This window comes from Stegostoma tigrinum, chromosome 8, assembly GCF_030684315.1.
Source record: "Stegostoma tigrinum isolate sSteTig4 chromosome 8, sSteTig4.hap1, whole genome shotgun sequence".
Taxonomy (NCBI): domain Eukaryota; kingdom Metazoa; phylum Chordata; class Chondrichthyes; order Orectolobiformes; family Stegostomatidae; genus Stegostoma; species Stegostoma tigrinum.
This window is the reverse complement of record NC_081361.1, coordinates 85138971-85160770: the sequence shown is the minus strand read 5'-3', so window position 1 is coordinate 85160770 and position 21800 is coordinate 85138971. Positions and strand designations below refer to the sequence as shown.

The window sequence follows — 21800 nt, the reverse complement described above, 5'->3', positions numbered from 1 at the left end:
GTTAAGAACAAATGACTTCAGGACAATTACAATTATATGCTGGTAAGTAATTTATCAGTAATAGAAGGGAAAATCAAGATTGGTTCCGGCTGAGAGCAACTTTCTGATTTGAAAATGCCACGAGAACATTCATTGCGACTCTGGCGAGTGGGTGGGTGCCAGTTCTTTTCTGCTTCACTGCAAAGCTGAAAATGAACCAAAGTGGACAGAGAGCAATTGGCACGCAGACTGGTGGTTACTTCAGGCAGGAGCCATACCCACTGCTATAGGACCATGGGGCGACTCTTTGATACTTCAGAGTACAGTCCACACATATCGCATTGATGAGCTAAACTACCAATGGATGCACTATAAATAACTCAGTAATCTGACTTGTAAAGATTGCTGCCTGCAGTATTTCCTACTTTACAAAGGTGAATACACCTCAAACAGTATTTTGTTTGCCGTCATGCTCTTTGGGATGCCCAGAAGTTTTGAAAGGGCTACTTAACACATAAATGTTAAAGTCAGAATAAAATTGATCATTGGGAACAAACTGACAAAGATGAGCAACATTGGTAAAATAAGCTCCATTGGACTAAACTACATGAAAGGCACGACTACAACAATGCAGACCAGCAAAGAATGTGCAAATCAATTTCAAACTGCAATCTAATGAGTTCAGGTCCTGCTGGAGCCTGATTCAGATTATCAGTGCCCCATCAGTAAAAGTAGCTAATGATTTTAGTCTGTAATTTGAACATTATCGTTCATTCCTATCATTTGTTACAAGATGCTGATAAGGGGTAAATTAAAGGAAACTCCCCCTTTTGGAAAAGAGAATAAAACGTGATGAAAACACAGAATTCACCATGTAAATAGTTACTGCTGCCAAAGCGGTACTGTTTGATATACTAGGTCGAGAAGCATGGACAGTGATGCACTGTGACACAGCAACAGTTAGCCCAAGGTTATTTCACAGTTGAATCATTTGCCATCCATAATGCTTGAAACATATCCTAACTATAGCATTAACAGCTATTTTTCCCTTAGATTCCATTCCCCTGGTCGCTTTCTCTCCTAATGCCTTCTCTTCCGAAGCAGTTGGTTCCAGTTGAGAGGGGGGTACCATGGCTTGAAGGCAGTGGCTGCCTTTGTTTCAGATTGTTGAGGGTAAGGGTCCTCACTGTCAGTTCTCCAAAGACCAGCTACTTCTAGCCTCATACCTTCCAATACAAGAACCTCTCATCACATGTGCTTAATATGGAATCCAGATATAACTAATTCCATTTTTGATAATAAATAAAACTAAGGAACAAATAAATTGTTGGGTATATGATCTCAATAGTCACATTCAACACTCAATATTCTCAATACCAACATCCTGGGGGTTACCATTGAGCAGAAAATCAGCTATAGCTGTTAATGCTATAGTTAGGATATGTTTCAAGCATTATGGATGGCAAATGATAACTATATGAATACAGTGGCTACAAGAGTAGTTCAGAGACCTGGAATCCTGCAGCGAGTAACTCACCTCCTGACATAACCCACCACAAGGCACAAGTTAGGAATGTGATGGAATACTTCCCACTTGTCTGGTTTGGTGCATCTCCAACAACATTCAAGAAGCTTTACATCATCTAGGGCAAAGCAGCTCTCTTGACTGGCACCACATCAACAAACATCCACTCCCTCCATCACTGACACTCAGGTGCAGTATATGGACCATTTACAAGGTGCACCATAGAAATTCACCAAGGCTTCTTAGAAAGCGCCTTCCGACCCATGACCACAACCATCTAAGAAGGATACTGACAGCAGGTATGTGGGAACTCCTACTCTTACAGGTTCCCCTCCAAGCCATTCACTATCTTGACATGGAAATATCGGCATCCTTTCAGTGTCATTGGGTCAAAATCCTGGAATTCCCTCCCTAACAGCTGTGTGGGTACATCTACAGCACATGGACTGCAGCAGTTCAAGAAAGCAGTTCACAACCACATTCTCAAAGTCAGTTAGGGATTGGGAATAAATGTTGGCCCAATTATTGATGCCCATGTCCCACAAGTGACTAAAACAGAAGTAATTTGCATAGCACATACAAGTATATTTAATCTTTTTGTCCATCTATTGGAACACAAAGAAGAGGGAAGGAATATTTTGATTATTGCATTACTTTACTTCTTTAGTTACTGGTTATTGGGTACCTGCTAAATATGTGTCGCATGGGTGAAAATGCCAAGCATTATGAAAATACTAATGTTTTGCAGAGAAGAGGCCTGTCCACAGTCAGGTTAGCTGCTCTACGTCATCAGCATTAATCAAGCCTGACCAGTATCAAGCAAACACAGCATGTTAAGGCAAATAAGAAAATGCTAGTGATGTCCTATAGTGTAGGGTCTAAAAACTAAGTAAAGGAATTTGGGTTTCACACGTCTGATCGTAGCACACATTAGCCCTGGTCCCATAATATACGATGCTGCATTCTGGCATCAGTGACTGAGCGGCAGCAGCTTTGACTGCTCAGACTCATGTGCTTTTGGTCACTGATAATGTTTTTATCCAATAGTGAGTCAAGGACCTGTCATTCAGTGAGTCAGACAGAAAATATAGTTCCACAAGTGGATATAAATACAGAAAATTAAAATAGATTTTCAAATGAGTCATGGAAAGAAGTAAAGAGAAAAAGAGAGTGAGAGTGAAAGACAGAAAGAAGGAAAAAGAGAGAGAAAGAAGTAGAGGTAAAAAGGGAGAGGAAGAAAGAGAGAGATAAAGAGAGAAAGAAAGAAAAAGATGAAGAGATAAAGAAAGAGGGAAAGATCTGATGGCTCATGTCAGTTTACAAAAATTAAAGCTTGTCTTGCGGGTAGTAAGGCCTCAGATTGGGAATTTGGGCACACTGCCAAAATTCCAAACCAAGCTGCTCCTCTGAAAGAGTGGACATGGAAGATTACACTCTATCCTAGCTCTATTTACCATGCCTTCAATGTGGGCTCTCCTCTCAGGCTTTCTGATCAGGGTTGGTCAGCAACCTGCAACCAGTAGAGACCTGCCTGGCTATTTGATTTAGCCTCTCCTCTCCTCTCCTCTGCTCTCGGGGAGAAAGCACCTGCTTCTGCACTTAGCTCTGCTCCAAAGGCCTCGACCACCCTGGTACGAAACCCTTGCATGGTGACAAACGCGTATTGTCCGTGTGTTCAATAATAACACACCCCAGGAACGAGACTGTTAACTGCACTGACAAACAGTAATTGTACTTAATTACCATTTCAAAGTTGCTTACTGTTTGAGTCACTCAAAGAACTTACAGATGAAACCACAGACTCAATAATAAATTCCAGCTCATGTTATACTGAGGCAGCTGAAGTTCCTTCACTGTTTCCTGGGGTAGTGCTGTGCTAATGAACCAGAATCAGCAGGTTAGTGGTGACAGGAAGGTGTATGAACAGAAGAAGCAGTGACAGTGCGTAATAACACAGTCGCTCAAACAAGGTTCATCAGTATGGGGTTAGTGCTCCATCATTCAAAGAGAGCACGAACAAATTCCAGTGGGTATTCCCCTTCAGGGATGTGCCCACGTATTGGGGCAGGGCTGCGCTGATGAAGATTGTGGTGGGGGGAAGTGGCGGGTGAGTACTGTTAGGGGTGGTTGGGGGGATAAGTACTGTTCAGGTTGTGTTGGGAGTTGAGCATGGTCAAGGACGTGGGGACTGGTGAGTACTGTTTGGATGTGTGGGGCTGTGAGTATTGTTGGAGCAGGGTGTGTTGGGGTGTGAGTACTGTTGGAGCAGGGTGTGTTGGGGTGTGAGTACTGTTGGAGCAGGGTGTGTGGGGGTGTGAGTACTGTTGGAGCAGGGTGTGTTGGGGTGTGAGTATTGTTGGAGCAGGGTGTGTGGGGGTGTGAGTACTGTTGGAGCAGGGTGTGTGGGGGTGTGAGTACTGTTGGAGCAGGGTGTGCGGGGGTGTGAGTATTGTTGGAGCATGGTGTGTGGGGGTGTGAGTACTGTTGGAGCAGGGTGTGCGGGGGTGTGAGTACTGTTGGAGCAGGGTGTGTTGGGGTGTGAGTATTGTTGGAGCAGGGTGTGTGGGGGTGTGAGTACTGTTGGAGCAGGGTGTGTGGGGGTGTGAGTACTGTTGGAGCAGGGTGTGTTGGGGTGTGAGTACTGTTGGAGCAGGGTGTGCGGGGGTGTGAGTATTGTTGGAGCAGGGTGTGTTGGGGTGTGAGTACTGTTGGAGCAGGGTGTGCGGGGGTGTGAGTACTGTTGGAGCAGGGTGTGCGGGCGTGTGAGTACTGTTGGAGCAGGGTGTGCGGGGGTGTAAGTACTGTTGGAGCAGGGTGTGTTGGGGTGTGAGTACTGTTGGAGCAGGGTGTGCGGGGGTGTGAGTACTGTTGGAGCAGGGTGTGTTGGGGTGTGAGTACTGTTGGAGCAGGGTGTGCGGGGGTGTGAGTACTGTTAGAGCAGGGTGTGCGGGGGTCTGAGTATTGTGGGAGCAGGGTGTGTTGGGGTGTGAGTACTGTTGGAGCAGGGTGTGTGGGGGTGCGAGTGCTGTTGGAGCAGGGTGTGTGGGGGTGAGAGTACTGTTGGAGCACGGTGTGCGGGGGTGTGAGTACTGTTGGAGTAGGGTGTGCGGGGGTGAGAGTACTGTTGGAGCAGGGTGTGTGGGGGTGTGAGTACTGTTGGAGCAGGGTGTGTGGGGGTGCGAGTGCTGTTGGAGCAGGGTGTGTGGGGGTGAGAGTACTGTTGGAGCACGGTGTGCGGGGGTGTGAGTACTGTTGGAGCAGGGTGTGCGGGGGTGAGAGTACTGTTGGAGCAGGGTGTGTTGGGGTGTGAGTACTGTTGGAGCAGGGTGTGCGGGGGTGTGAGTACTGTTGGAGCAGGGTGTGTTGGGGTGTGAGTACTGTTGGAGCAGGGTGTGCGGGGGTGTGAGTACTGTTAGAGCAGGGTGTGCGGGGGTCTGAGTATTGTGGGAGCAGGGTGTGTTGGGGTGTGAGTACTGTTGGAGCAGGGTGTGTGGGGGTGCGAGTGCTGTTGGAGCAGGGTGTGTGGGGGTGAGAGTACTGTTGGAGCACGGTGTGTGGGGGTGTGAGTACTGTTGGAGTAGGGTGTGCGGGGGTGAGAGTACTGTTGGAGCAGGGTGTGTGGGGGTGTGAGTACTGTTGGAGCAGGGTGTGTGGGGGTGCGAGTGCTGTTGGAGCAGGGTGTGTGGGGGTGAGAGTACTGTTGGAGCACGGTGTGCGGGGGTGTGAGTACTGTTGGAGCAGGGTGTGCGGGGGTGAGAGTACTGTTGGAGCAGGGTGTGTTGGGGTGTGAGTACTGTTGGAGCAGGGTGTGCGGGGGTGCGAGTACTGTTGGAGCAGGGTGTGCGGGGGTGCGAGTACTGTTGGAGCAGGGTGTGCGGGGGTGAGAGTACTGTTGGAGCAGGGTGTGTGGGGGTGTGAGTACTGTTGGAGCAGGGTGTGTGGGGGTGTGAGTACTGTTGGAGCAGGGTGTGTGGGGGTGTGAGTACTGTTGGAGCAGGGTGTGCGGGGGTGTGAGTACTGTTAGAGCAGGGTGTGGGGGTGTGAGTATTGTTGTCTGGGGTGTGCAGGTGTGCGAGTATTGTTGAAGCGGGCAGTTGGGGTGTGAGTGGGAGTGAATGTCACAGCAGGCCTAGAACATTAACTCTGTTTTCCCAACTGCTCCCATATATTACATTATTCAGAGAGATCAAACTTGCTTGATTCCAATGCTTCGATCACTTCAACAGTGGAACATTCACAACTCCCAGGGTATAGAAGCAGTCACAACCCTTTGAGAGAAAAGAAACCCTGATATTAATCCTAAGTGATTGGCCCCTTATCCTGAGGCCATGTAGCTCCTAATGCTGAGACTGTATACTCCCTGGTTTTAGATTCTGAAGCAATGGAAGTAATCTCTCAGCAATTTCCCTGTCAAGCCCATTCAAAATCTTGCATGCTTCAATGGAATCATCTCTCATTCTTCCAAACTGTCAAAAGTAGCAATTCAATTTACTTAACCTCTCTCTGTCTTGCGAGTTTCACCTCCAACAGACCAACCTTCACAAGTGAACCTTCACTGTTCTGCCTCCAGTGAAAATACATTCTTTTGCAAATGGGGAGCCCAAAGCCGTACACAACACTCACCGAAATGTAGCAAGACTTGGAGAGAGAAACGGATTTAACTTTTCAAGTCCATCATGAAGAAGTTATGTCAGACTCGGGCTCTTCTCCCTCCACAGATGCTGCTAGATCTGCTGAGTTTCACCTGCATTCTGTGCTTGTTCTGACAAGACTTCTTTATTAGAGATAACTAGGTGTAGAGCTGGATGAACACAGCAGGCCAAGCAGCATCAGAGGAGCAGGAAAGCTGACGTTTGTGCTCCTGAGATGCTGCTTAGCCTGCTGTGTTCATCCAGCCTCACATTTTATTATCTTGGAATCTCCAGCATCTGCAGTTCCCATTATCTCTGATACTATTTTAACCTCACTGCGAAGCCTCTTCCAGGGATGCCTAACCTGAAGAAGTTACCCTCCTCCCTCCGGACCAACCTCAGGGAATCTCTCTCCCATTGCAACTCTCTTGTACACCCTCTCCACCTATCTTCTTCACTCTCCATCTTCGGTCCGCCTCCCCCTCTCTCCCTATTTATTCCAGTTCCCTCCCCCCATCCCCCTCTCTGATGAAGGGTCTAGGCCCGAAACGTCTAAAAAAGCTTTTGTGCTCCTGAGATGCTGCTTGGCCTGCTGTGTTCATCCAGCCTCACATTTTATTGTTTTGGGCCTAGACCCTTCTTCAGAAGAAGGTTCTAGGCCAGAAACGTCAGCTTTCCTGCTCCTCTGATGCTGCTTGGCCTGCTGTGTTCATCCAGCTCTACACGCTGTTACCTCAGATTCTCCAGCATTTGCAGTTCCTGCTATCTCTAAGACTTCTTTATTGTTGTACTCCAGTCTCCTGCAATAAAAGCCAACATACCATTTGTCTTCTTGGAGATGCTCCTCAACTACTCTGTTCTCACTTTGATCTATATGAGCATAAAGACACACAAGAGAAAAGAGAAAATTGTATTTTCCTTTTCCAATAGAAGGTTCATTTTTCCAACCGCAGAGTCAATGAAACTAGGGAGGTGATTTTGGGAATAAGAGAATAGCTGTGAAGTTAAAAAAATATTTTGCAACAGACTTTATGCTGAAAGATACCTCAAACATTCCATTAATACTAAAGAATACAGCACCATTACTAGAGAAGTAATATTAGTCAGACTAGTGTGGCTAATGGTAGATAGGTCCAGTGGCCCCTAATGGTTTTCTTCCTGGGATCCTAAAGAGTAGCTACAAAGATACTGAATGCACTGGTTGTAACTTTCCAAAAATTGTTAGATGCTGGAGAAGTCAGAGGATTGGAAAACTGCCAATCTGCCTTTCCTATTCAAAAAAGGGAGGCAGGCAAAAAGCAGGCAAGAGTAGGCCAATTAACCTAACATCAGTGGTTGGGAAAGTATTAGAATCAATTAGAAGAAGTAATAGCAGCACATTCGGATAAAAACAACCAGAGTAGATAGAAGGGAAACAACAGATATGCTGTATTTGGACTTTCAGAAGGTGTTCAGCAAAGTATCTCACCAAAGGTTAAGTTTTAAGAGACCATGATGTTGGAAGTGGTACACTGGTATGGAGTCGGCACACTGGTATGGAGTCGGCACACTGGTATGGAGGTGGCACACTGGTATGGAGGTGGCACACTGGTATGGAGTCGGCACACTGGTATGGAGGTGGCACATGGGCAGGAAACTGAGTGGGGATAAGGGGTTCCTTTTCAGATTGGCAACCTGTGACCAGTGAGGTTCCACAGGAATCAGTGTTAGGGCTGCAACTGTTTACAATATATGTTCACGGCTTGGAGGAAGAAAGTGAATGCAGTTAGCCTATTTTGTTCAGGTGACACAAAATAGTGGGAAACAATACAGGGATACAAAGAGTGTATAGAGACAAATTCTTAGGTTAAGTCTGAGCATCAGGAAAGTCATTGTTTCCGGCCAAAATCCATCATCTGTCCTGAAACATTGACCTGAAACATTGGCTTTCCTGCTCCTCGGACGCTGTCTGACCTGCTGTGCTTTTCCAGCTTCACATCCTATTGAGCTGTGACAGCACAGTTCTTGTGTATATTTAAGGCTGAGATAGGTAGATTCATGATCAGTTGGGGAATCAAGGATCATGGGGTGAGGCAGGAAAGTGGAAATGAGGAATGTTGGATCAGCCATGATCCTACCACATAGCAGAGCAAGCTCGAGGGCCCAATAGCCTACTCCTACTCCTATTCCTGGGATGCTGCTTGGCCTGCTGTGTTCATCCAGCCTCACATTTTATTATCTTGGATTCTCCAGCATCTGCAGTTCCCTACTCCTATTCCTTATGGTTTTGTGGTTTTAATTATACCCTTAACATAATGGGCAAAATTTTGGCAGATAACGAATGGCTTAATAAAAGCTCACATTGTTATTAATAGTTGCCAGGTAGTTTAGGGTGTTGAGAGACACAGGAGGCTTTTAGATGTATGGCCGGGAAATGTAATTGGGTGGGAAGCAAAACTGCAGGGTCCTGATGGTGGGTTAACATTTTGTTATCTGGTTTTTGTAACCTTTCAGTGGGTCAGCATCTCAAACAAGCTGTTTTGCACTTGTTGATACATCATAAATATTCATGAGCATTCCAGGCTGCTGGAAATTACACTCAGAGGTGACCAGACAGGAGTCACGCATGTTCACATGCCTAGCTGTATGTGTGAAGCATCTACCTGGTGTACCTACAAGCTCCAGTGAGGACAAGCCTCTTCAGTAGCTTGGTTCCTTCCTAACGAAACCTTTGCTTAGCGCAAAAACTCACAGTGTAACGGGTGAAGCCTCCCTGGGTCAACCAGACATCTCAATCATATGTGGTCTTTCTTGTTACAGTTCCTAACTGAGTAAGAGGTGAAGCCTTGCCAGTGTCCGTGAGCCTGCCCAAGTGAGGCAACCACCGTGGCAGATGCCAACCAACGTCACCAAGACTCAAAGATAATGGGAACTGCAGATGCTGGAGAATTCCAAGATAATAAAATGTGAGGCTGGATGAACACAGCAGGCCAAGCAGCATCTCAGGAGCACAAAGGCTGACGTTTTGGGCCTAGACCCTTCATCAGACCTCTCTGATGAAGGGTCTAGGCCCGAAACGTCAGCCTTTGTGCTCCTGAGATGCTGCTTGGCCTGCTGTGTTCATCCAGCCTCACATTTTATTATCACCAAGACTCAAGTTGGATGTGAAACGAAAGGGGGTCTCAAAAACAAAGGTTCATAGAAAGGTGGGCTGGGTGGACTGTAAAGGTAACAAATGCAGCTTATAGGACATGGCTGTAAGGTCAAGATCCAGAGGAATGGAGAGAGGAAACTGGGAGAATCACAGAGACAGGGTAAAGGGGCGTGGAAGGATGGGGTAAACCTGGGATGGTGAGGTGCACTGGGGAAGGACAGTAAAAAAGGGGAATCCATGAAGGAACAGTGTAAGCCTAAAGTGTGGCATTGGGTTCTGGATGGGAGATAGCAAGGTGTGGAGCTGGGTGAACACAGCAGGCCAAGCAGCATCTTAGGAGCAGGAAAGCTGATGTTTCGGGCCTAGACCCTTCATCAGAAATGAGGGAGGGGATGGGGGAGCTTCTGAAATAAACAGGGAGGGAGGGAGGGGGAGGCGGATCGAAGATAGATAGAGGAGAAGATAGGTTGAGAGGAGACAGACAAGTTAAAGAAGCTGGGATGGAGCCTGTAGAGGTGAGTATAGGTGGGAAGGTAGGGAGGGGGTAGGTCAGTCCGGGGAGGATGGACAGGTCAAGGGGGCAGGATGAGGTTAGTAGGTAGGAGATGGAGGTGCAGCCTGAGGTGGGAAGAGGGGATAGGTGAGAGGAAGAACAGGTTAGGGAGGCGGGGACAAGCTGGGCTGGCTTTGGGATGCATCGTTGTGGCACTGCAGGAGGCCCAGGATAGACATGTCGTCAAAGGAATGCGAGGGGAAGTTGAATGGGAATAGGTCAGGGGAAGTGCTGGAGAACAAGGGGCATAGGGAGTGGGCCTTAGTCACTGGGCAGATTGAAGGACAGGCAGGCACCAATCTAAAGAAGAAGGCCATCCACAATTACTTGCGTGGGGGGGAAATGTATGTTCAATAGGCTGTAAATGAGTAACCACCTAGCAGAAGGCTCAGTTAGGGCACTTGAGGGCTATGAGGTAGCCCGGAAAGACCTAAAGAGAGAGCTCAGAAGAGCCAGGAGGAGACATGAGAAGTTGTTGGCGGATAGGATCAGGGTAAACCCTAAGGCTTTCTATAGGTATTTAAGGAATAAAAGAATGACGGAAGTAAGATTAGGCCCAATCAAGGATAGTAGTGGTAAGTTGCGTGTGGAGTCAGATGAGATAGGGGAAGCACTAAATGAATATTGTTCAACAGTATTCACTCTAGAAAACGACAATGTTGTCGAGGAGAATACTGAGATACAGGCTACTAGACTAGGTGGGATTGAGGTTCACAAGGAAGAGGTATTAGAAATCCTTCAGAAGGTGAAGATAGATAAGTCCCCTGGGCCGGATGGGATTTATCCTCGGATCCTCTGGGAAGCCAGGGAGGAGATTGCTGAGCCTTTGGCACTGATCTTTAACTCGTCATTGTCTACAGGAATAGTGCCAGATGACTGGAGGATAGCAAATTTAGTTCCCCTGTTCAAGAAGGGGAGTAGAGACAACCCTGGTAATTATAGACCAGTGAGCCTTACCTCAGTTGTTGGTAAAGTGTTGGAAAATGTTATAAGGGGTAGGATTTATAATCATCTAGAAAAGAATAAATTGATTAGGGATAGTCAGCACAGTTTTGTGAAGGGAAGGTTGTGCCTCACAAACCTTATTCAGTTCTTTGAGAAGGTGACCAAACAGGTAGATGAGAGTAAACCGGTTGATGTGGCGTATATGGATTTCAGCAAGGCGTTCGATAAGGTTCCCCACAGTAGGCTATTGTACAAAATGCGGAGGAATGGGATTGTGGGAGATATAGCAGTTTGGATTAGAAATTGGCTTGCTGAAAGAAGACAGAGGGGGGTAGTTGATGGGAAATGTTCATCCTGGAGACCAGTTACTAGTGGTGTACCGCAAGGGCCGGTGTTGGGTCCACTGCTGTTTGTCATTTTTATAGATGACCTGGATGAGGGCGTAGAAGGATGGGTTAGTAAATTTGCAGACGCCACTAAGGTCGGTGGAGTTGTGGATAGTGACGAAGGATGCTGTAGGTTGCAGAGAGACATAGATAAGGTGCAGAGCTGGGCTGAGAGGTGGCAAATAGAGTTTAATGCAGACAAGTGTGAGGTGATGCACTTTGGTAGGAGTAACCGGAAGGCAAAGTACAGGGCTAATGGTAAGATTCTTAGCAGTGTAGATGATCAGAGAGATCTCGGTGTCCATGTACACAGATCCTTGAAAGTTGCCACCCAGGTTGACAGGGCTGTTAAGAAGGCATACAGTGTTTTAGCTTTTATTAATAGAGGGATCGAGTTCCGGAACCAAGAGGTTATGGTGAAGCTGTACAAAACTCTGGTGCGGCCGCACTTGGAGTATTGTGTACAGTTCTGGTCACCGCGTTATAAGGAGGATGTGGAAGCTTTGAAAAGGGTGCAGAGGAGATTTACTAGGATGTTGCCTGGTATGGAGGGAAGGTCTTACGAGGAAAGGCTGAGGGACTTGAGGCTGTTTTCATTAGAGAGAAGAAGGTTGAGAGGTGACTTAATTGAAACATATAAAATAATCAGAGGGTTAGATAGGGTGGATAGGGAGAGCCTTTTTCCTAGGATGGTGATGGCGAGCACGAGGGGGCATAGCTTTAAATTGAGGGGTGAAAGATATAGGACAGATGTCAGAGGTAGTTTCTTTACTCAGAGAGTAGTAAGGGAATGGAACGCTTTGCCTGCAACGGTAGTAGATTCGCCAACTTTAGGTACATTTAAGTCGTCATTGGATAAGCATATGGACATACATGTAATAGTGTAGGTTAGATGGGCTTGAGATCGGTATGACAGGTCGGCACAACATTGAGGACCGAAGGGCCTATACTGTGCTGTAATGTTCTATGTTCTATGTTCGAGATAGCTCTGCTGTCCAACTGCCTGAACACTGTGGGAGTGCTATACTTTCACAGGTGCAGTTATCCAGATGCAACACAAAACTAAGTTATCCCAGGTGCCCTGGCCAAGTTTATCCTTCAATTAACATCACGTAAAATATTATCCTTTCTGGAAATAAAAAAGACATTTTTTATTATATTATTGCCCAAAAAATCTGGGGCATGTTTCCAACATTATAGCAGTGACTACATTGCATAGACTGTAAAACACTTTTGCAACAGTTGGTGGTTGTGGAAAACACTACAGGAATGCAGGTTTTGCTTTCCTTTTGAACACCAAATTTGTCATCACCTATTTCTTGGTTTGTTTCCACTCTGTCATTTACCCTGCCTGTGAACATGATGACTCAGCCAGGGCGAAAAACAAAACACACAACATGGCAGTGCTATTCTCAAAAGGATTATCACAAGCACAGTGCTGCCCAGATCTAATTTTACGAGCACAAATACAAACCTTTTTTCACGGATTAATAGTTGCTGGCAGGCAACCGAGTCACTTAATGAGATTAATCTGTCCATCAAAATTCCTGAATGCACCCTTAAATCAAAGAGGACAGTGTGACTGTTACCACTAGAGGGTGCCAGTGTTCACTGTACGATTCAGCCGACTACTCCAGATCAAACTGAGTTTCGGATTGCAATGACCAGAGAATGAATATTGTACAATGTTTCAACATGAGCTTAAATCCCTTTTGACTTCCTGATGAGCTAGTTACACCCAAAACATTTCTGAGATTGGTAAAGCAATATAATTGGCGGTGGTTAGGACTGGCAATGGGAACTTCCAAACTGACAACAACTTCCCTGTGGGGTCAGACAAGTGTCTCAAATCTGTTGACAGCATTGTAGCTGAATAGCCATGGCACCGAGCAAGAGGGAGAAAGGTAGAATCCAGGGGTTGGCAAGATAAAGGCGAAGGGGTCTTTAGGGAGGGAAGTGATACGTGGGACAGCATTTAGATGATATTGACACTGCTCCTGGGAAGTGCACCTGTTTATCACAGACTATCAGCAATAAATCCGAAGACCCCTCACCAGAACAGCATGGATTGAATGCAGTTCACTGCTGCTGCATGGAGCTGCTTGTCCTTTAACAACGCACGCCAATAACACCCTGTTCGGGGAACCAGGCAGAATGTTGTTCATTTCTGCTGTCCCAGAAAAACCCTGGGGAGGCGATGGCCTAGCGGTAATATCGCTGGATTGCTAATCCAGGGACCCAGATAATGTTCTGGGAACCCGGGTTCAAATCTCGCCACGGCAGATAGTGAGATCTGAATTCAATAGAATATCTGGAATTAAGAATCTAATAATGACCATGAATCGATTGTTGGAAAAATCCATTTGGTTCGCTAATGCCCTTTAGGGAAGGAAACTGCTATCCTTACCTGGTCTACCCTACATGTGACTCCAGACCCACAGCAATGTGGTTCACTCTGAACTGCCCTCTGAGCAATTAGGAACGGGAACGGATGCATAGATACATTAAGACCTGTAAAGGGAGGCCAGAGCGGGATTTTAAGGACCACCTCCAAAGTGGAAAGAAAAGTACAAAGCTGGGCAGCTTTAGGAAGAGAGTTCAGCTGAAGATGCAGTGCCCAGTGGTAGAACAAAAAAATTCAAGGGTGTGTAAGAGGCCAGATTTCAAAGAGCCTCCGAGCATACACCCTCATTTGCGTAACAATTTGCACTAATGGCTTAGCCACTTTGGTATTTGCCTTTCAGTAATCACCATAAGCAAATAAATATGTTGCAAATTCTTGATTTTTCTGCTGCTGCTCACATCAAAGGCTGAAGCTGAGGAGAGATCTGAATGGCCGAGAAAAGCATTGTCTCCCCACCCCCGATATTTCCTCAGCATGTCAGTGTTTGCAGTTAGAAAGGGCCTCTCTGTGAGCCAGCTCTGAGACAGCACATTTACACAATGACTCTGGCATCGATGCAGCCTCACAGATTCCAAAGGCAGGAGACACAGGTTTGTTCTTCAGATTCTGGGACCAAGGCCTGAGATTGCAAAGCAGTCCACTGTCACCTATTATCTGGGTCATGGAGCTCATGAAATCTCACATAACCAAAACAAAGCATCTTTTGTTTATGCAAAACCATGTCTGACTTGTTAACAATTTAATCATGGCCAGAATGGCAAGATCAAACTACTGTGTGAATATCCCAAAGAAACTGCTTCACAAACAGGGGTTTTCAAAAAGCCACAGATCAAATGCTCAGGATGATTTAATTAAAATGCTTTTACTGATCACTCGTACAGTAGTTAGTGAAATCCTTTTTATCTTTCGGTAGGTTTTAAGTCCATAATGTCTTGAACCCTGATCCTGCTTTTCAGTTCATTTCTGTTTATGGGTTTATATATTTAGATTAACAACAGTGGAGCTAGGACAGGTGAATAGCAGGTAGACTTTGTCAGGAAAGCTCTTTGATCATTTCTCAGAAATTGCATGGAGTGGACAATAAAACGATGGCAGCCCAGATATTATTCTAAGTGCAACTAGAATGAAGAGTTGCATTGACCAGTCTGGGTCGTGTAAGTTGTTCTGTATCACATTACTACAAGTGGCTAGTAATACAGTCAGTAACCCAACGTGAATGCCCTGATTATTGTGCCATGAGAATTAAACTTCCAGACAGCTGAAACTGAAACATTTCTGCTTTCCCAAAGGATGAAGAAAACACTTTGTAAGCACTCAGCATGACAAGATAAGCCTCAAATCACATCCAAAGCAGAGGATCCTTAAAGTGACTGCAAATTACACATATGATAATTTGAAACAGATTACATACCTTGACATATTCAAGGGAAAAGTCCATTATATCCACGTCCCTGCAGGTTAGAAAAAGATGGTGGGTAACATATACTGACATTTACAGAATAGTTTATTTATTTATTTCAGCACTCAGCACATTTGCAAATTCAGGTTTCAGGAGCTTTTAAACAAAATCCTTGATATATCAATACAATCCTCCTTGAAGCATTGTGCAATTCAAATATGCATGCCCTCATAAAACATATACGCAGGAACTGAAGCTACCTTGTCTAAAGCCCTCAAACCATATTGAATAGCATACTTAACACACAAAAGATTCAATATCCATATAAAACATTGATCCAAAAGCAGATTGGTCTCACAAAATACACTGGATGGTACACTTAAACTTAAAATGACCTCTTACAACATATTGGAAAGAAATTTTTGTGAATTAGATATAAAGTATACATGTAACAGATGTTTAAAATAAGGATTCCTCTGTACATTTGTTCATTAAGTATTACTTTGTTCCATAATTAAAAAAGGGAATCACAGCTGACCTCATTTAAAAATCCTTTCATTGCAAACAGATATCAGGAAATTTCACAATCAAACTCGCAAAGTCACTACAGATCATAATTATGGGTATTCTTAACTAATTTCTGAACCAGTTTTTGGGTCTGGGCCATCTATTTGACCGAGGATGCACGCAGAGGGATGGAATTTACACTCTTGCCTGTGCTGTAGATATTATTATTCTCTAAGCGGGAATGACTGAATAAATCAGTGACCACATTATGGAGCTCTTACTTAAGCTGTCTCACCGGCGTGCAGGTTATCAGGCGTATTGTTTGCACAATAAACACCTTATGCAATGAAACAATGGAAAGAAGATGTCACACAAATAATGGAATGTCTGGTAAAATTTGACTATAAGAATGTGAATGTGTTGCAGACACACAGGTCATGAATGTATTCACAGGGAGGTGAGTTGAATGTTCCAGAAAATTATTTTCATGTTCTACGCAGCAATTATGTTGAGTGCCAGACAATAACTTAGTACTGTGTTTCCCGTCATCATGTACATAGCTAATGATTCAATGCCTGTTTGAGTTTCCCATTCAGTCACTTTTATTAGACACTCAACAATGAAGGGAGACTGTGACGGCGGCATATGGTCAAATAATAAATATGGAATTTATCTTCAGTACTGGAGTGAAATTATCATCTTCTGCTTCCAAAACCCATCTGGTTCATTAATGTCCTCCAGTGAATGATATTGGTTGTTCTTACCTGGTCTGACCAACATGTGACTCCAGATGCACAGCAATGTAGTTGACTCCTAAACTGCTCTCTGAAATGGCCAAGCAAGCCACTCAGTCCAGGGGCTATTAACAAATGTTTGTCTTGCCAGTGATGCCCATATCCCTTGGCAGAACATTCTCTAGACGACATGTCCATCCTGGGCGTCCTGCAGTGCCACAATGATGCCACCCGAAGGTTGCAGGAACAGCAACTCATATTCCGCTTGGGAACCCTGCAGCCCAATGGTATCAATGTGGACTTCACCAGTTTCAAAATCTCCCCTTCCCCAACTGCATCCCAAAACCAGCCCAGCCTGTCCCCGCCTCCCTAACCTGTTCTTCCTCTCACCCATCCCTTCCTCCCACCTCAAGCCGCACCTCCATCTCCTACCTACTAACCTCATCCCACCTCCTTGACCTGTCCATCTTCCCTGGATTGACCTATCCCCTCCCTACTTCCCCACCTATACTCTCCTCTCCACCGATCTTCTTTTCTCTCCATCTTCGGTCCACCTCCCCCTCTCTCCCTATTTATTCCAGAGCCCTCCCCCCATCCCCCTCTCTGATGAAGGGTCTAGGCCCGAAACATCAGCTTTTGTGCTCCTGAGATGCTGCTGGGCCTGCTGTGTTCATCCAGCTTCACACTTTGTTATCTTGGATTCTCCAGCATCTGCAGTTCCCATTATTTCTGATACAATTGTTGTTGTCTTATTTGCTTTGACAGCTTTAAATGTGTACATCTTTCAGCATGAACAAGACTCTTTTATTCATTGGAGCGATTATCTACAAAGCCTAATTGATTTCCCCATGTGTGCAGACATGGCCAATCAGCTGGCCATAGCGAGCTGCAGGAAGTGTTTGCCTTCATGCTACTGGTGAGGAGAGGGGGTGGGGGGTAGATGAAGTAATTCTCACCCCCCTCTCCCCCCCCCCACCAATGGTGTCTCTCTGCCCTCACCTCTGGCCCGAGGCTGAGAATTGGGGAACAGGAACAGAGGCTTGCACAGGAAGCCAAACTCCATTTCTCACTTCATAGGTGAGAAATGAAATGTCCAACAGAAAAGAAATGTAAAAATCCAAAGAACTTTTTTAAACACACACACCTACTGCAGCAGCATCTTTGAGACTGGCTGTTACTTTCCAATGTTTACAGATGATGTCACCTTCGCCTTAAGACCATAAGGAGGCCATTCAGCCCATCGAGTCTGCTCCACCATTCAATCATGGCTGATTTGTTTCTGTGGTGTTTACATGAATCACAGCCTTTATTCAAACACGTTTCATGCCCCTGTCTTTGCTTAATGCTCTCACTGTACAGTGGGCCACCTGACGACTCTACTATCATACAGGCAGCCAACAGCGAGGACAGAAACAGTAATATGGAGAATGCTCACTTGGAATTCATTGCTTGTTGAGAAAGGGAAGGGCACAGGAAATGGAAGAGACCATTCAGTCCCTCAAGCCTGCCTGGTCAGTAAATTAAATCTTGGATAAATTTGTACCCCAACCTCGTTTACCTTCCTTGCTTCCAAGCCCTTAATCAAATCAATCTCTGCTTTGAGACTTTTAATTAATCTCTAATTTCAAGGTATTTCTTTTTGGGGAGTGGGCGTGTTACAGAGTTCCACACTGCCATTTCCTGTTGTGTGAAGAAGTACCTTCTGTATCAACCCTGCATACCCTTACTTTAAGGTTATGCCTTCTTGTTCAGAACTTCCCCAAGGGACCGAGTCATTTCATTCTTCTCATCAATGCTTTGCCCTCGAAATGAGATCAGTGACCATTAAACGACAGACTCCTCCTCTCCCTTGCTGTCCTTAAGGCATTGCCGTCTCATTGCTGTGGTACCTCCTCAGCCTCGGAGTGGCATTTTTCCTGCAAGAGCCTCAGCGGGATGTGTTGGTAGCTCATTCTTTGATTTGTTGGAGAGAAGGGATGGGGGAGGTTGGTGGAAATCAGCATGGTTAAACCAGGCATCTACATCCTCCGAAAGAGCCAATGGACAGGAATCAAGGGTGAACTTTGTCCATTTTGCCATGCCCAGGAGATCCCTCCATTCAATTCCAATAGAAACTCCAACAACTCTTCCTGCTCACTATATACTGTTACAGTGTCTTAGCTTTAATACAGACACTGTGCTAGTCAATTAAAAAGATGATGCCACTCATATGATTAGAACTGCTCCCCTGGTTTTCTGCTCTGTGTGGATGAATTACCATTAGCAGTGGGAGGAGTGGGCTGGGAAAGGGTGTTGGCTAATTCTAGAATCTGCATTTCACACAATGTCCACAACACAGGCAATGCTGCTATGTATAGCCTTGGGATCAATTTTAGACACACATGCTCATCTCCCACACAGCCTGAACAAAAACACATTAACTAACGAAGTACCAATAATTATCTAAGTATGCAGAAGTAGCTCACCTCACAGTCACATTCTCAGTGATTGCTCTGGATTCTGGCCAATTGGCAAAGAGTGAATGCTGATTTCCCAAGATAAAAATGCCTTTTCCCCTGGCTAATAATGTGGGAACTGTATTTTCAACTATCAGGATTAGGTCATAGTGTTATTCCGCATGATGCGATTCAAATTGTTTTATGAAGCTTAAAGTTAACTATACAATGCATTAAAGGTCATGGACAGAGTACAGAGAACAGTGCTAAGCTGCTAAAACACAACATTATGAGATAAAGCTCAAGGCACTAGAGCTTACTTTGGGGAAAGAGTGAAAACAGGTATTATAGATACTTCTAATTAAAATGCATAGAGATACATCTCTGGAGCAGGTAGGACTTGAATCCAGGCTTCCTGGCTGAGGGGTAGGGACATTACCACTGCATCTTAAATCCCATCAGTTGCCATGGTAGAATTTGAAGCCAGAAAAAACAGATGTGGGTATCAATAAGACTTGCATGTTTCAAAATCTGGTTTTTAGCATACAATTTCCAAGTCATTGGGGTAACTTGCTGAGAGATTCTAAAACAGACACTTTGAGGTCTACTCCTCCTCTGCTGATTAGAACCAATTTTAGCAATGTGTGTGTGTGGACTTCACCAAAGGTATGCAGTGTGCTGACTGACATACAGTCACAGGCTTTAGCACAGGCTCTGGGACCAGGAGAGAGCTTGCACTTGCTCTCAAACATGGCAAAGGAAGATCAGGTGGAGCTCACCCAGAAGAGGAGGGCTGCTCTCCGAGGTTGGGGGTAGAATCCACCTCATGGTGCTGCAGCAGCTGATCCTCCCAATGAGGACTCATTTGCAAGAAGCTCATAGCCAAACACTCCCTATCTCTGGCCTCTTCCTATACAGTGCTCCATGAAGTCCCTTCAGAGAATTTCTGGAATATTTACTGATAGAATATATGGCATGATCGGCAAAGTTCACCCTTGATTACTTTCCATTGGCTCTTTCTTGACAAAGTTTTCCAGAAGGTCTCTCAATGGTCCTCCTCAAATCTTGAGTACCAATGAACTGTCAACTCCATGACACTGTCCTGCGACGTTTAGGGAAATAAACTGGCATGAGTCAAAATGGGAGTATGAAGTGGTATGAGGTGTGTGTGAGTGGCGTGAATTGGCTGGAGGGCACAGAGAGTGTGGCATCATGCTAGCATGGTGGTAGGGCAAGGGAATGGGATGTAGGTTGTGTGAGCTGGTCTGGGTGTATAGAGGACTGTGGGGATAGAGGTGGGTAGAAGTAAGTGTTGCCATTAGAACTTACACAAATTAGGAGAAGCAGGCCATTCAGCCCCTCAAGTGAGCTCCACCATTCAACAAGATCTGTTTGTGTATCAAACATCATATTCCATCTGCTCCTGATAACATTTTATCCTTCTGCCTAACAAGAAACTATCCAAATCTGCCTTAAAATTATTCAATGACCCCACTTTCATAGCCTTCTGACACAGAGACTTCCAAAGTTGCATAACCTTTTGAGAGAGAAAAAGAAATGTCTTCCCATCTCTGTCCTAAATGGCAAACTTTCATTTACAAACAGTGTCCCCAAGGTTTGGACTTATCCACAACAGGAAACATACTTCCCAAATCCACCTTGCCAACATAATTCAAGATCAATTTTTCAAGATCAATTAAAGTGTCTGTTTACGATATATATTAATGATATAGACGAAGGCATTAGAACTAATATTAGCAAATTTGCTGATGACACAAAGTTGGGTGGCAGTGTGAAATGTGAGGAGGATGTTATTAGAATACAGGGTGACTTGGACAAGCTAGGTGAGTGGACGGATGCATGGCAGATGCAGTTTAATGTGGATAAATGTCTGGTTATACACTTTGGTGGCAGGGACAGGAAGGCAGATTACTATCACAATGGAGTCAAGTTAGGTAAAGGGGAAGCACAACGAGATCTAGGTGTTCTTGTACATCAGTCAATGAAAGCAAGCATGCAGGTACAGCAGGTAGTGAAGAAAGCTAATAGCATGCTGGCCTTCATCACAAGAGCAATTGAGTACAGGAGCAAAGAGGTCCTTCTGCAGCTGTACAGGGCCCTGGTGAGACCGCACCTGGAGTATTATGTGCAGTTTTGGTCTCCCAATTTGAGGACGGACATTTTTGCTATTGAGGGAGTGCAGCGTAGGTTCACAAGGTCAATTCCGGGAATGGCGGGACTATCATATGCTGAAAGATTGGAGTGACTGGGCTTGTATTATCTTGAGTTTAGAAGGATTAGAGAGGATCTGACTGAGACGTATAAGATTATTAAGGGATTGGACACTGTGGAGGCAGGAAGCATGTTTCCGCTGATGGGTGAATCCAGGACCAGAGGACACAGTTCAAAAATAAGGGGTAGGCCATTTAGAACAGAGTTGAGGAAAAACTTCTTCACCCAGAGAGTGGTGGATATATGGAATGCTCTGCCCCAGAAGGCAGTGGAGGCCAACTCTCTGGATGCTTTCAAGAAAGAGATCGACAGAGCTCTTAAAGATAGTGGAATCAAGGGTTGTGGGGATAAGGCAGGAACAGGATACTGATTGTGGATGATCAGCCATGATCATAATGAATGGTGGTGCTGGCTCGAAGGGCCGAATGGCCTACTCCAGCACCTATTGTCTATTGTCTATTGTCTATCTAATGCACTTCCATTAAGACACTCCTCACTTGTAAGAACATAAGGACATAAGAACTAGGAGCAGGAGTGGGCCATTCAGCCCCTCGAGCATGCCCCACCATTTAATAAGATCATGGCTGATTTTTTGAGACTCAGCTCCACTTACCCGCCCGCTCACCATAACCCTTAATTCCTTTACTGTTCAAAAATTTATCTAGCCTTGCCTTAAAAACACTCAGCGAGGTAGCTTCAACCACTTCACTGGACAGGGAATTCCACAGATTCACAACCCTTTGGGTGAAGAAGTTCCTCCTGACCTCAGTCCTACATCCGCTTGCCTTTATTTTGAGGTGATTCCCTCGAGTCCTAGTTTCACCTGCTAGCGGAAACAACCTCCCTGCCTCCAGCTTATCTATTCCCTTCATAATCTTATATGTTTCTATAAGATCTCCGCTCTAGGCCCCAAAGGAAACAAGCCAAGTCTGTCTGA

At 45.3% G+C, this 21800-nt stretch overlaps 1 protein-coding gene across 2 annotated transcripts in view; it reads right to left on the bottom strand.

The window, feature by feature from the left end:
- The window catches only part of bcar3 (BCAR3 adaptor protein, NSP family member), a 174250-nt gene that overhangs the window by 53596 nt on the left and 98854 nt on the right, over positions 1–21800 (bottom strand). For both annotated transcript variants that reach the window (XM_048539998.2, XM_048539996.2), the window contains one exon: positions 14968–15007. In XM_048539998.2, coding sequence (XP_048395955.2) covers positions 14968–15007 — 40 coding nt within the window. The remainder of the gene's footprint in view (positions 1–14967; positions 15008–21800) is intronic.